The sequence below is a fragment of the Dermacentor albipictus genome, chromosome 5 (genome assembly GCF_038994185.2).
Source record: "Dermacentor albipictus isolate Rhodes 1998 colony chromosome 5, USDA_Dalb.pri_finalv2, whole genome shotgun sequence".
Classification (NCBI taxonomy): domain Eukaryota; kingdom Metazoa; phylum Arthropoda; class Arachnida; order Ixodida; family Ixodidae; genus Dermacentor; species Dermacentor albipictus.
In genome coordinates, this window is record NC_091825.1 from 21,555,154 (window position 1) to 21,570,615 (window position 15,462).

A 15,462-nucleotide genomic window follows, 5' to 3' on the forward strand; every position below is an offset into this window, starting at 1 on the left:
TGTTCATTTGCTTTTCTGCCATTCGATCTTTAAATAGACACTAAAGAGGAAAACATTAACTCCAGCCATTTCTTACTATTTTCCACTTTATGTTCATTTGCTTTTCTGCCATTCCATCTTTAATAGGCACTAAAGAGGGAAAAAATTATTTGAGCTGCATTAGTAAGTTACCCTTGTAGAACATCCGACTAAGAACAGCCAAAGACGCATAAACGAAAGATGGGGCGGCAGCACCACTTTTGAGTTCCCGCACAAGTTCAGTGTGACATGAATTTTGACAGCGTCTGCTCGGACGTATCTCGACAAAGACAGACTGCATCATGCTCTCAAGCAGCCAGGGACTGAATTCGGCAAGCTTGAAGAACTTTCACTCGTCACACTGGCGTGCTGGCGCTGGGGTTTCCAGGCGATATTAAAAACATACAACTTTGACCTTCAATTTCTATTCCAAGAATCAACCTATCACCGCTAAGCTGATGGAAAGACAGTTCTGAAATATATTTTATCAGTCTAAACTAGTTTAGTGCTTCTTTTTAGTATCCTTTTAAAGCTCGAGGCATTTGACATTATAACAGAACATGCTGAATAGTTTCTGCACTATTTCCAGTTATTGTGGGCACATTTTTTTCCCTTACAATGCTATGTTCAGACAATTGCAGCAGAACCTCATTCAAACATTTTGTAAAAATTGTGACAAAATATTTACTAATCAGGAAAACATGCGACCCCAATTTTGACAGATTAACTCCAGCCATCTTTTACTATTTTCCACCTCACGTTCATTTGCTTTTCTACCATTCGATCTTTAAATAGACACTAGAGAGAAAAAGAAAAGAGAAATCCGTGCGAAGCGTTGCACGGATTGTTGCAACACGAGATGCTGACACCTGTCGAGCTAGTGTTGCTTTGGCGGCCAGAAATGCGTTTTGTTGTTTCCTACTGCGTGGTGTTTTAAGAGGGCGACGGCAAATCAAAATGAAGTCAAGCTGGTGAGCGATGCCCGATGCCGTCGAAGCAGAATGTGGTGTGTTTGGACTACCACCTACTAAAAGCAAGCAGTACGCTACCAATGGCACTACATACCACGTGCTGTAAAACAGATAGTCAAAGATGCTTATCACAATAAAATTGGCGGTGATAGCTGTGAATGCGGCGTACAACAACCTGGGTGGAGATTTGCTCGTATTTGAATAATAAACTATGCATGCAGCCCTTTTCACGTGATATGAGCGTGTGTGTATTGCGGTGAAGCTGTTGCGGCAGGCAGCTATGTACTGTTCTCTGTCGCACGCGCCTCGTGCTCTTTCTTGTTTACATGAGATCTAGCAGCCAGAACACATGTCACGCAATCGTAGTTTGGCGACGTACTGAACGTTGGTGCCGAAAAGTGGTGTTTTGTGGGAATGTATGAGTTGTTAAAAAATGAGTGTGTGTTCACGATTGCGAACGCTGGCGCCGGGAAAACATACGTAACGGGAACGTATCAACGAGGTTCTACTGTATATTTATTTATTTATTTATTCAAAAGAACCTTACAGGCCCTATGGAAGGGCATAAAGTAAGGGGGGCACATTAAACAGTAAAAGGTATAAAAAGTACAAATTTCTAATAGGAACAAAGCTATAAAAAGATTACCATGTTACACAATATTGAAGGCACTAGGAATACAAAGCAATATCTGAAGGCACACGAACACTTGTTACTGTTAACAGAGCAAAGGAATACCGTTTATGAAAATGATGTACAACATGGCAAAAATGCACGATAACATACACTAGATTGGTCACTCGTGAACGGTATTAAATGGGAAAAGCATGAGTAACTGAGAGCGGAACGTGTCGGGATTAGATATGGAGGCTATGGTATCAGGGAGGTCATTCCAGAGACGGATGGCACGTGGTAGTGCCGATGAATTAAATGCATTTGTTTTACCGTATATGCGCATGAAACTGAACTGATTATGTAATCTGCGTGAAAAAGAGTGCGGTATTTGTAGTTGCAGCCGGGTTCGTTTATTAGTGTAAATATATTTGTGAAATAAGCACAGAAGAGCGATGTTACGGCGGATATCTAATGGCGGCAACAGTAAGTCTAGTTTAATTTGTGTAATGCTCGAGTTTATGCTGTAGTTACGCGATATGAACCGGGCTGCTCTGTTTTGTATGCTTTCCGTCATATTTATTAGGTAATTTTGATGAGGGGACCAAATTGGGGAGGCGAATTCTAACTGTGGCAAAATGAATGTTTGGAAAGCGAGTTTTCGAATGTTTGGCGGGGCATTTCGCAGATTGCGTCGTATATAGCCCAGAGAACGTGATGCTTTGGCGCATGTTGAAGTGATGTGTGGGGCCCATGAAAGATTCTCTGTAAGAACAACACCAAGGTACTTATATGATGAAGTGTGAGAAAGCATAGTGTTATTAAGATGATACGAATATTTAGAATTTACACATTTTCGGCTGAAGCACACCACCTCGCACTTTGTAAAGTTTAGTGTCATGAGCCATTTGTTACACCAGTTAGCGATAAGGTTAAGATCTTCTTGAAGTTTCAAGTGATCGTCAGTCGTGTGAATAGGACGGTAGATTATACAGTCATCGGCAAAAAGGCGCATGCAGGAAGTAATCTGGGTGGGTAAGTCGTTAATGTAGATTAAGAAGAGTAAGGGGCCGAGGACGCTGCCTTGTGGCACACCAGAGCTAACAAAAGAAGGCGGGGAAGAGAAATTGTTAACAACAGTAAACTGTTCTCGAAAAGAAAGAAAATTACGAATCCAGGATAATGTTAAAGAGTCAAGTCGTAAGGCAGATAATTTAGAAATTAGGCGACAGTGGGGCACTTGGTCAAAAGCTTTAGAAAAGTCAAGAAAGATACAGTCAGTTTGAAGGTTGCAGTCCATGTTAAAGTGCAAGTCAGTCGTTAGTTCGAACAATTGCGTCTCACAAGAAAATCCCTTCCTAAAACCATGCTGATTAGAAAAAAAGAAATTGTGAGCTTCTAGGTGGCTATACACGTGGGAAGTGATTATGTGCTCGAGCATTTTGCAACATATGCAGGTTAAAGATATGGGCCGATAGTTGTCAGGTGTATGAACATCTCCAGATTTGTGAATTGGTATTATTTTTCCTATTAACCAATCGGTGGGTAACTTTCCAGATGCTAGGGATTGTTGAAAAATATGGCATAAGATCTTGCTTGAGGTAGTGATGGTGTTCTTTAAAATCTTAGAATTAATGTTGTCAATACCGGCGGAAGTAGATATCTTGAGGTTACTAATAAGTAATTTAACGCCTTCAACTGTGATATCGATTGGTTCCATGTATGCGGCATCAAGTTCAGGAAAAGTTGGAACATTGGAAACATCCTCCTGAGTGAAAACAGATGAAAAAAACGTGTTGAATACGGTGGGGCAATCAGCGCTAGAAATAGGTATGTTTTCTGTTCCGTGCAAAGTTATGGTGTTAGTATCTCTTGTCGGAGATATGGTTTGCCAAAATTTTTTAGGATTGGAAGTTAGCAGCGATGGTAGGTCTTGAGAGTAATATTTATCTTTGGCGGAAGATATCGCTGAGCAGTAATTGTTTAAAATGTCTTTGTATGCCTGCCAAGCCTCAGCAGTGCGTACGCGTTTAGCCCTGTTATAAGAACGCTTCTTTCTATTCTTTAGCTTGCGAAGAGACTTGTTGAACCAAGGGCTGGATTTGTCGTTAGTTAATGAGATTATCGGGACGTAACGGTCTACTAATGCTGTTAATTTGTCCCTGAAGAGCACCCAGTTGTCGTTTACGGATCGACAATGAAATGAAGGTAGTAGCACTTGGCAAAAGAATTCTTCTAGTTGGGAGTTAATCTCATCGTAATTTGCTCTGTTATAATCGCGAATTTGTTTAGTTGTTGTGCCAGACACGGGCTTCGGGATGCTAACAGCTAGTTGGATGAGGTTATGATCACTAAAGCCGCTCATATTTGAAATGGAAGTAATAGTGTCAGGGGCGTTTGTGAAAACCAAGTCCAGGATATTGGAAGAGCGTGTAGGGGCCTTCACTATTTGGAACAGGTTAAAATCTAACGTTAGATTGATTAGTTCCAGAGACGCGTGACATGAAGATGACATATGTTCCCAGTCGATAAGCGGAAAATTGAAATCACCAAGAAGATAAACGTGGTTGGATGGACACAGCTGGAGCGCTTTAGTGACACTGTCCCGCAAGTCATTGGAAAAGGAATGGTTGCAATCTGGGGCCCGGTAACAGGCGCCAATAAGTACAGCACTGGAGGACACATAAAAAGCAGCCCACACAATCTCGAGAGATGACCCTGAATCGATAAAATATGAATGAAGGGCTTTCTTAATGGCGATAAGTACACCCCCACCGCGCCTATTGATGCGGTCGTTTCTATAAATTTTGTAAAGATTATTTGTTGGCAGGATCTCATTGTCGTTGATATCTGGATTCAACCATGTCTCAGTTAGTACTATTATGTCACAGTCACTATCATCTAAAAAACCACAAAGTGTATCGCGTTTAGGTAGCAAACTTCGGATGTTAGTGTAGGCCACTGAGAGCGAGAGAGCGGCTTGCGGCAAGAAAGGCAGCTGATCATTTGGCGAGCTTGGGCTTGTGTCTAGCTATCTGGCAGATTGTATTACTGAGTCACTAGCGGTGTCGTAGACATATACTTGTTTGTCTATGTATAGCTTATCGAGCACCAACTTAAAAGGCTTTTCAAGTGGCCTAGCAAAAGCTACCAGCTTTCTTCTAGCAACACGTGTTGATGGCGCGAAGTCTTCACCAATTGAAAATGTTGTCCCCCTAAGTTTACGTGCTGCGGACAGGATACTTTGCTTGTCCTTAAATGAACACAGTTTTGCGATTATGGGCCGTTTTTTTTTCAGTAGAATATTTTCCTAGGCGATGAACCCTCTCGTACTGCATACTGGTTGTGGGAAGTTCGAGTTTTTCTTCGCAAAACTTCTTAATCTTTTCTTCAGACGTGGCCCAATCTTCTTTTTCGTCATCCTCGATCCCGAAAAATAATAAGTTTGATCGTCTTAATCTGTTTTCTGCATCGTCACATCTGCTTGTTATTCGCTGTAGCTGGCTTGAAATATCTTGCAGGGTATTCTGAGGGGGAACCGCTTCAGCGGTAGCAGTTACGGTTCCACTAGCTTCAAGTGCAGTGACTCTCGGTAAAAGTTTTTTGATTTCATCGTTAGTAGCGGCTTGTTCATCCTTGATGCCCTTAAATTCAAGCAGAACGGACTTCAACCCAGATTCCAATTTTTCAATTGCCTCCAGGGCAGATTCGAAAGCAGCGGACTCAGTCTTGCTCATTGGGCCAGGATTCGACTCAACATCACCCGATAACATGAGAAGCAAGTTAACGAGGGAAGAAGATACACACTGCAAACAAGTCAATATCAGCTTTTTAACTCTAGACAGCTCCAATGGGCACGACACCGCAATAAGACAGCAATTGCTAGTTTTGGCACATGCGGCACGGTTCAAGTAACTGACCTGGAAGAATAGCAGTTGTGAGCAGCGCATGTTTACAGCGGTGTCGTGCCCGACGATGCTGGTGGCTGGCTCCAATTTATAGTTTGATGCGCTTGCGTCGCCGGTATACGCTCCCAATCCGCGTTGCCAGACATAGGGAGCAGTTGCGTCCAAACACGGCTGGGATTGCGGCAGGAACGGCATAAGTAGCGGAGGACCAACGAAGCTCGTAGGAAAAGAGCCAGGAAGCCAGGAAAGAACGCCCCATGACAGTGCGGCCTGGAAGAATAGCAGTTGTGAGCAGCGCATGTTTACAGCGGTGTCGTGCCCGACGATGCTGGTGGATGGCTCCAATTTATATACCCTCATGTCGGTTCGCACAGCCATGCTGCAGCGCTTTGAAGCATCATGAAACTTCTCTCTCTTTTCGTTTCATTCTTAAGTCTCGTAGCTAGCATCCTCTCCATCACCCCAATATCTACTGTGCTGTTTCCCAGTCTTGGACTTTCTGCCACTGTCAACACATCCATTTATGTAATATGTGCTGGTTAGTTTTGTGGCACATTTGCACATTTTGCCGTGAGTGAATGTTTGTCAAAAGTTGAAGACATTTTTCCATATTTTTTCAATGCCCCTTAATGAGAATGAAAAAGATTAGTCTTTTGCCGGCGATCGCCCGCACCCATATCCAAGCATACTTTCTGGAAGCTTCTACCTGAAAGCTGAGTGCTGCTATTGATAATTGGCCTGCTATATTATATTGAACATTATCTGCTGCTCCATAATCTACCATTTTGTCTGATTGGTACAAAGTCAAATTAACATTCACATTTTACGAAACCATCATCTTACATTTTACAGGACCAACCTTCTAGTGTGCCTATATCTTTAAATATGTTTGTAATCTAAGCTATATTTATTGCCATTTAATGATGCCTGGAAACAATATCTGTACAATGAGATGCATTGTTTATAAACATTGTTATGTCCACGTAACATGTGCAATGTGTTCAATGCACAATATGCAGACTAGGCACTGAAGCTTAATGTGGCACAATCATAATATTATACATACGAACAGGTTCCTGTATAAGACACTGACCCGCTTTACGAATGGACTGCAAAGCAGTGCACCATTCCGGTGATAAAGGTGGCATGAAGAAATTTCGATTGCCCAGGCTATTTTCACTAACAGCTGCTGTGATTTCGTGCTGTAGAGCTGCTTGAGCTGCTTTTTTCAGAAATGTTGTCATTGCAAGGCATATTCAGATCATGCTCTTCGCTGAACTCCCTCTAGACGCCAGGCTGCAAATCACGGGAATCATTATCTTCTTGAAGGCAAAGCTGAGAATTCCCATTACGGCACGCCTTCGAATGAAGGAACGTATCTGCAGTGTCTGCGGTTGTAGACAAATTGTTGCACTTATGCTGTTCCGCATCGATGTCTTGTGGTTGCGCCTGGCATTCCTTGAAAATCGTAGCAACCACTTCCTTTCTAAGTCGATCCAAGTGCTTTGCCTTGGTCTAACGGGACATTCCCTTTATGTTAGCTGCAGTACTTATAGAAGATTAGGTGCTACTAGAAATATCGCGCACATGTTTTGTCTTTTCCTTTTGGCGGTCACATACTTCCAGGAATTTTCTGTTGCCAATGCTGCAGCAGCTGCAGATCAGATGGTGCTGCGAAGAGAGAAAACTTATTCCGTCCTTTGCCGTATCCGGATTTGTAGCGGGGCATAAAACACTCCATCAGTTACTATTCTGTTGTTCTGCCTTGTCAAGCACACATATCATCACACCTTGTTTTGTCGAGCATGATGAAACATACTGCACACATAGTAAACAAAGTGCCGAACACAAAAATGTCCAACCACTGGCATGCGTCGACATGCTTTGGTGCGCGTCGACAAGCTCACGCTGTTGCTTGACCATTTAGTCTTCAACCGTCCCAAGTTCGGCCTAAAACGGCCTGCTGTAAACTGAGCTTGAAACGTCAAGTTAGTGATATGTATGCTTCTTTAAATATATATAAAAAATGACATATTTGAATAATGAATGCATGCCTGCCACAAGTTTCTCTTTGACCTTCTATTTTACTGTGTAGTTGTCTGTCTACAAGATCGCTTTGCTAACACCTGCGCAACCATACCATGTCACATCAAAAGCTGTCGTACAATTTCATTTTTGGTAGCTAATTGTGCTGCCGACTGTGTGAGAATTAGCTGTGCACGTGTAATATCTGTATTAGACATATATTTATGCTTGTTGGTGTAGGAAAGAAACGCGAGAATGTGGGTTGTGAGAAAATCAGAAGAAATAACTGAAATATCTGCAGTACTCACGAAAAAACACCTAAAGCAGCTAAAATTTACCAAGTCCATAGGTTGTCTCCTTCTGATTCTTGTTTCTAACTTGCCCATGGATCACCTCATTTATTTTTCTAAGTTATTTTGAAGTATCTACACTGCATCAGGAGGCCTTGACATTGAGCAGCATTTAGTTTATTGCTAGAAAAGTTTTCACTGTGTAAAGGCCATGTTTTAGTGTAACTCGTTTCATTATGTCGTTTGTCTTTCTTGACATTAATGCAATGACATACACGCTTAGGCAGACTTACACCCTTTGTGGTGTATCTCTGCCACACAACAATAATAGCCATCTGCCTTGCTTGCGTTTCCTTTCTTGAAAACGCCGCACCCGCTACTTTCCTGTCGGGAACGCTATGCCATGCTGATAATGCGCATGCCGTTCGTTACTGGGAAGTACCGGGCTCGCCGCGTTAAAGAAAGGAAATGCGGACAAGACAGACAATGATTATTGTCATGTGGCAAAAGGGTGTAATTTTGCTTAAAAGTGTACTGTCAGATACTACAGACTTGAGAATCAGAGGGTTTTAATAAGTGTCTTTCGTTGCCCTTTACCAAGCCGTACTATTCAAGCAATTGCTCAAATGTGTGGGAGCTGCTCATTTGCATAACTTAAAAAAATATATATAAACAAGTTGTTTTCACAATTTATACATTTCATACACCATACAAGAAATAAAATATAACAGTGTATTTATTGTTTGTAGCCTACCATGATGTTTTGATTCAGAAAGACATTCAATTTGTTAGGTGCGCAATAATTGCTGTGCCATATTGTTTTATTGCATATCACTGGACATGGTAGCCACCCGTTATTAAACCTCAGAAGAAATTAATAGCAACATGCATATGATAAGGCACATAGTATTTTAACGCTGTAACTTTAAGGGCCCTGTGAAGCAGAAAATCCGGCGCCAGCATCCCGCATCGTTTCGGCAAACATTCCGAACCATGCAAACCGACCGCACAGACCCAACCACACAGACCCTCCATGTAGCGCAAAGAAGTTACTGAACTAATTGAATTTTTCAAAGTAAAATACATCAGAAAAAACGTAAAGTACGACTTACACATAACCTACAGACATGATAGCGTTGGATTGTTTTGCGAATATAATTGTAATTTATATGCCATATAAAAGCATGGAGGTGTGGTGTTGGGCTGTACAGGCGTGACGGGGCTCAGGTTGTCCTGATCACTTGTTCAGAGGGACTGAAGAAGAAAGTTCAGTGCTGTCTAGAGAGTCGTCAAGCACCCTGCGGAATAGACAGACTAGTGCAATGTTGCGCTGGTATTGCGGGGTATTCCACTTGAGGGCTTTGAGGCAATCCTCATAGGCTGGCATGAGCTTGCAACGATCGAAAAGACAAGAGTAGAGGCTGGGTGTTGCCCCACATTGAACGAAATCAAGTCTGTCAGGGACGTGAGTTTGGTACAGGGACTACTATACTGATAAGTACTCAAGCCACGGCAGAATGCTAAATGTGTAGAGTGATTGGAAAACCTCTGGTCCACAAGGAAGGGAGGCATGGGACACAAACCCAAGAACGCGACTATCTTTAAATACACTGCTGGTGACATATGCGGGAATGTAGATTGGGGACGCAGCAGTTTTGTTGTGGCTTATACGCATCACAGCCCCTTTTTCAGTGTTACTACAAGGTTTGTTGTTGCAGGCCCAGTCATTCACCTTTACAGAACATGTTTATTTGATGCGCATATGCTGCATATCGGCATAATGCTGCAGTGGAAGTGTTAACTTGTTAATTCAACACATTCCACGAAGATGCGTTAGAAATTGGTTTTAAGTTAATGTTTTTCCTAACTACAGTTTATAGTATCACAGTGATAAACATTTTAGTGGAAGCTGAAGAGGTTTGGGAAGTTTAAGCAAACCGACTTCACAAAGCACTGATGACACCTTTTCCCCGTCCCTGCAATGCACTCATACCATCTGGTTTAATCTTTCCATAAAAAAAATTGAGAGAGAGAGAGAGATCAAAAGCCAATTACAGTTTCATTAACTCAGTGCATGCTGCTTCTCAAGCAGCCATAGAAGCAATCCTGGTACATGCGGCTGCATGCATAGGTCTTGTATGATGCAGGTCTGCCTATGCGTTGCACATGGTGTACATATTGCAAATAGATAATTTATTTTTGTAGTGCTCAAGTACAAGGACCCACAGACCCAAACATGACAGCACTGTGTGTTATGTTTCGTTCAGTGCGTCGGCGCTCTTAAGTGCTGCACGAGCGATTTATCTCGAACTAGCTCATGAGATGCCTGCAGTTAAAAAAGTGAGTGAAGGAGCACTGTGAACTTGTACTGAACTGGCTTTCAGATGCTGAATCGAAGAGCGCACTGTCAGCTGAAAGGGATGGCATGACTGAAGATGTACTTCCCATTGTTCGGCTACTAGTGTCTTTCGCTTTCGTAGGTTATCGTCGCCACTGGAAAGAGTGCAAAGCTCGCCCGTTAAACTTGAGTCACTTGAGACCGGATAATTCACACATGAAACACGCCACACTTCACAACCCGAAGTTCCGCGGGGTTCATTCACCACACCGCAACGAGCCAGGAGTGCTATATTTCAAAGCTCTGCAATGCAAACTGAACTAACTACAGTAAAACCTCACTAATTCGGATTTCAGGGACCGAAAAAGATGTACGAATTAACCGAATGCAAATTATATCGAGGGTATCAGGAAAACAATAAAAAAGTGCTTATTATGTCAACACGCTTTGATTTACTGATTAATTGGCAAATACTGTTTCTATTTTTCACAAGATCAGTGCGGAAGCTGCAGTTGATCTCGCGACTGATTAACGCTCGCAGCGACGAAGGCCTCGCAAGTTCCTTCACAGCGCGGATGCGATGCATATCTTCACCGAGATGCTTTTCGCTACCGCACACACATCCTGTTCATTTTTTTTGCCAGTGCCGCCAGGTCACCGCTCATCGCGATGTCGATGGTGCTGTTCAGCCTCGACAGCGTTGCACCAAGTAAAAACGAAACTACTGTTTGCCGCAACAGCTACGGATGAGACTGCGGCCACTGTTGACGAGATCATGGACGGCAGCCTTGCGATTCTGAACGTGCGCGGCCGATGCACGCACTGAGTCAAAACGAAACTACTATTTGCTGCAAAGGCTGTGGGCGATACCGCAGCCGCTATCGACGCAGTCGTGGATGGCAATTGCGCAGTCATGAAGACACACGACCAACGCGGTGCTATGTACGGTGGTAAACGCAAGAATAAAGGCTGCAAAGGCACGAATAGACACGAACTGTTCTGGCATTGCTATCAATCGCATACGATTTCCACTGATGATGCTATGGCCATGCAAACTCCACTGCTCTGTTTCGGTGAATGCCGTTTTACAGCGAAGCTGTTTATGGGGACCCTGCACCGTCGTCAGAGTTCACTAAAGCTATCATCATCAGCAATGGCTCGAGCATCGTTGTCATCTTCCACATGATCATTCCGCTCATCATTCCAGCATAGAATTCCGCTTCTCTTCTGTAGTCATAATGGGAGTATTTACGGGGGTATGAACCATTGCTTAAGGGTGTATGAGCCATTCATTGTCTTACGTGATGGACAGACTTAATTTTGAAGCACAAGGCTGTGATTGTGAAATGTTAAACTCCGTCATCTGCCGTCAACTCAAGAACGAGCAATGCAAGATTCAACGTCTCAAGACAGAGCACTGCGAGTGGAAAAGGCACACCGAGCAGTGCAGACACAAGAGACAACAACTCATTATCAAGCGGTAGAAGCGACAACACAAGACCAAGCAAATACAACATTACACACAAAATGAATTTTTTAAAAATTAGGTGGTTTTCATTTAACGCCAAGCCTTGCTGTCATTACTGACACACAAAAAAGGGATGGAGCAACTAGCACGCGAAAAAAGAAAGCATGGCAAAATGCAAACAGAAACCTTATATGAGCAAAAAAAAAAAAGAACACACTGGGAGAACTGCAATAAATAAAAACCTCCTAAAGCATGCTTGCCACACAAAGCACGCAAAAGCAAAAATGAGGTGCAAGAAAGGTGAAACAAAAAATTTACAATAAAGACTGCTTGCAAAGTATTCTGATTGGTGCACGCTGGTGATGTGAGGAATCTCTGGAGTCTCCACACATCAGAGACTCTCCACACAGCAGAGACTCCCCTGGAGTCTCTGCTGGCTTTTGTTAGGGAACTCTGGCTTTCACACCATTTGTGGGCTCCTCTTCTCACATGGCAACTTCGAGTGCTGACACATGTTCTCTGCTTTCCCATTTTTTGTATTAGGCTGAGGAGCCATTCCATCACATAAAACATTTATTCAGTGTCTAAGTTTTGTACTTAAGCCTAAGGCACATGTCACCATAGTTAACATTTCCAGAAAAAAATGTGTGTCAGAATAGAGCTAATGCAGTATTTCAGGGCTGTGTTCTACTGATGTTCTTCTACAAAGTTCTTCCGCTGACGCCTTGCTGCACTTCATTCTCTTGTGCAGGGCGTTTGTGCATTGATTCAGGAGCGGCTCTCCACTACCAGCCAGGAGGCGATCAAGCAGCGCAGCACACAGGTGAGACAGACAGACATCTCGTCAAATTTTTTTTTAATCTTAATTTTCAGGGTGTGCTAATACTTGAATGTTCAATTTCACGAATCAAATATCTAATACAGTCTACACTCGTTACACCGGATTCGGGTAAAACAGACTTTCGGGTATAATGGACCATATTTCAGTCTTAGTTTGTCCTACCTATTTTATTAATGCAGCGAAGTTTGCTATTAAAAGGCCACGCTACAGCCAGTGGCGCAGCCAGAAATTTTGTTCGGGGGGGGCTACGCCACTGGCCATATATATATATATATATATATATATATGTGTGTGTGTGTAGCTGCACGTTGCAGCTCAGCCTTCTCCTTAAGAGGAAGCTTTAGCTCGGGTGCTCCTATTTAAGTACATGTAGAAAGGGAATTCGTTTTTCCCTGCAACCACTTCACCAAATTTGAGGAGGTTTGTGGCATTTAAAAGAAAAAGTTTAATTCTAGTGACTACTGGCTTCGAATATTTCATTTAGGAGGTCAAATATTTATTAAAAATTGGCCAAAATTGAAAATTTTCAGGAAACGAAACTATCAAGTTCAAAACTCCGTGACTCATCAATGAAAAATGATATCATAATTCTGTGAATTGCATCTAATAGTACATCTACAGCGGACAAAATAGATATGTTACACATGAATCTCAAAAAAATTTAATATTGTGGAAATACGGCTTTTGCAGAACTCTTGTACACAACGTAACCAATTCACGTAAGATACAAATTGACACAGCAAACTTGTCCGCCTTGACTGTTATAATAAATGCCGTTTACAGAACCACAATATCTGTTCTTCATTCATAGCTATTAGTTTGTAAACGCCGTGCTTCTATTTTTTCAAACTTTGGAATTTTCCAAAATATTTTAAACAAAATTCAGGCCCTAAATCGAAGTTCTGTTTCCAACAGACACAAGGATTTAACTTTCTCTCTCAAATGTAACCAATTTCAATAAAAGCGATTAGCAGGATTATCTCAGAAAAGCGTTTCTGCGGTTTACAAGTATTTGAATAGGCCGTGTCGGATAGGGCCCGAGCTAAAGCTTCCTCTTAAACAATTTATCGAGGGATCAAATACATGAATATTAACTGCATTGTCATTGCCAAAGATGCTGCAAACGAATTCTTGAAAGCTACGCTCTGTAAATACAAGTAAAATATGTATTTTTTTCATAAAATATTATACTCGTATGTGCCAAAAATTGTGCCCAACATAACTGACGTCAATGTTTCCATGTTTTTAGGCTATTTATTAAGTAAAGAAAATATCACACGAACTTTAGAACTATATCTGTTCGAAACCAGGAAAGCAGTGCATGCCGCTGATATGCAAAATTAAAAGGCAATGAACTGAACAAGTTGAGGACAAATATCTTAATGAAATTTTGTCATTCAAGAACCGTGCTTACATTCTTGTATATATGCAATGGCCAGTGGAAAATCTCAATGACGGTGTCGTTTGTTCCAATGTATTACGCAGGAGTAGCTGTCCCTTGTCGTGTATCGTGAGTAATTGCACCGAAGTTATAGTCGCGATAGAGAGCACGTATAAAAAGCAGGAGTTCTGCAAGATATATGAGGGCAAGTCAAATGAATGAGCCAACAACGGGGTACTTTATTTAAAAGTAGTCTTCATGAGAATTTAGACATTTGTCCTATTGACTAACGAGTTGCGTGATTCCCGTCTTATAAAACTCCTTGGGTTGCTGCTTCAAAAAGTCTGTATCTGGTTCCCTTGAGCTGTTTTTTCGGTTGCCCCAAAATGTAGAAGTCGCAAGGTGACAGGTCTGAGCTGTATGGCGGATGCTGCAGCGTTTCCCACTTGAACTTTGCCAGTTTTGTATTAACCACATAAGCGACGTGGGGACAGGCATTGTCGTGGAACAAGATGACCCCATTCGTCAATTTTCCACGTTGTTCGTTCTTGATTGCGACACGCTGCCGTTCTGGCGTTTCACAATATCGGAAACAATTGATAGCCTCTCAAGATTTAGCAAATTTTATCAGTAATGGACCCTGTCGATCGAAAAAAAAAAAGTCAACAACACCTTTCCAGCGGAAATAATGGCCTTTACGTTCTTCGGGCGTGGTAAATTCGAATGTTTCCGCTGTAAGCTTTGCCGTCGTGTTTCAGGCTCGTAGTAGTGGCACCAAAGTTCGTCCCCGATCACAGTTGCAAACAAGAAGTCGTCATGCTCATTGTGATACCCAATCGGATGAGTCAAGGCAGCGCGAAACTTCTCCGTCTTCTCGCGATGGATAAATATCTTGGGGATCCATTGCGCACCAAAGAGCCGATAACCGAGAAGCTCATGAATTATGGCGTGAACCGAACCGTGACTGATGTTCAGACGGTCTGCCAGTTCATCGATGCTTATCCTCCGTTCTTGTTTCAGCAGCTCATGAACCTTTGAAATTGTGTGGGGGGTGATTGCACGATGGTTTTGGCCCGGTCTTGGAATGTCTTTGCAACGTCCTTTGAACCGTTTGCTCCAACGCTTCACAGTGGTCAATGAAATGCAGTGTTCAACGTACACGGCAGTCATATGGCGATTAATTTCTGTTTTGGAAACACCTTCAGCTGTCAAAAACTTCGCGACACCGAGTTGTTCAACTTTTGAAGTGTTCATTATGTGACGCAACCATATTCAACCCAGTGTATGAGAGCATTAAAGAACATTTATCTTCACACCTGCGTGTCACTTTTGTAAATGAGACATGCCGTTCTCCTACGCGCATGCCTCGCAGATAATGAACCGAACCATTATTGCGCGGTTAGGGTAGGCTTACATTCATTTGACTCGCCCTCGTACATTAGAAACGCAAAGATACAATGGGATATACAAATGCGAAAATACGGCTTGATAAAGGACAAAAAAAGAGTCACTGGAAACAAAGTTCACTGCATGTATAACAAAACCTCGCAACAAGATATTTAAGTATACGTATAAGTCTCCAATGAGTCTATGCATGTAAGAAGAAGTAACT

General features: G+C 42.3%; 1 protein-coding gene across 1 annotated transcript in view; it reads left to right on the plus strand.

The window, feature by feature from the left end:
- The window catches only part of LOC135898313 (RNA transcription, translation and transport factor protein), a 74,591-nt gene that overhangs the window by 40,169 nt on the left and 18,960 nt on the right, over positions 1–15,462 (plus strand). The window contains exon 6 of the mRNA XM_065427196.1: positions 12,380–12,451. Within this exon, the coding sequence (XP_065283268.1) occupies positions 12,380–12,451 (72 nt within the window). The remainder of the gene's footprint in view (positions 1–12,379; positions 12,452–15,462) is intronic.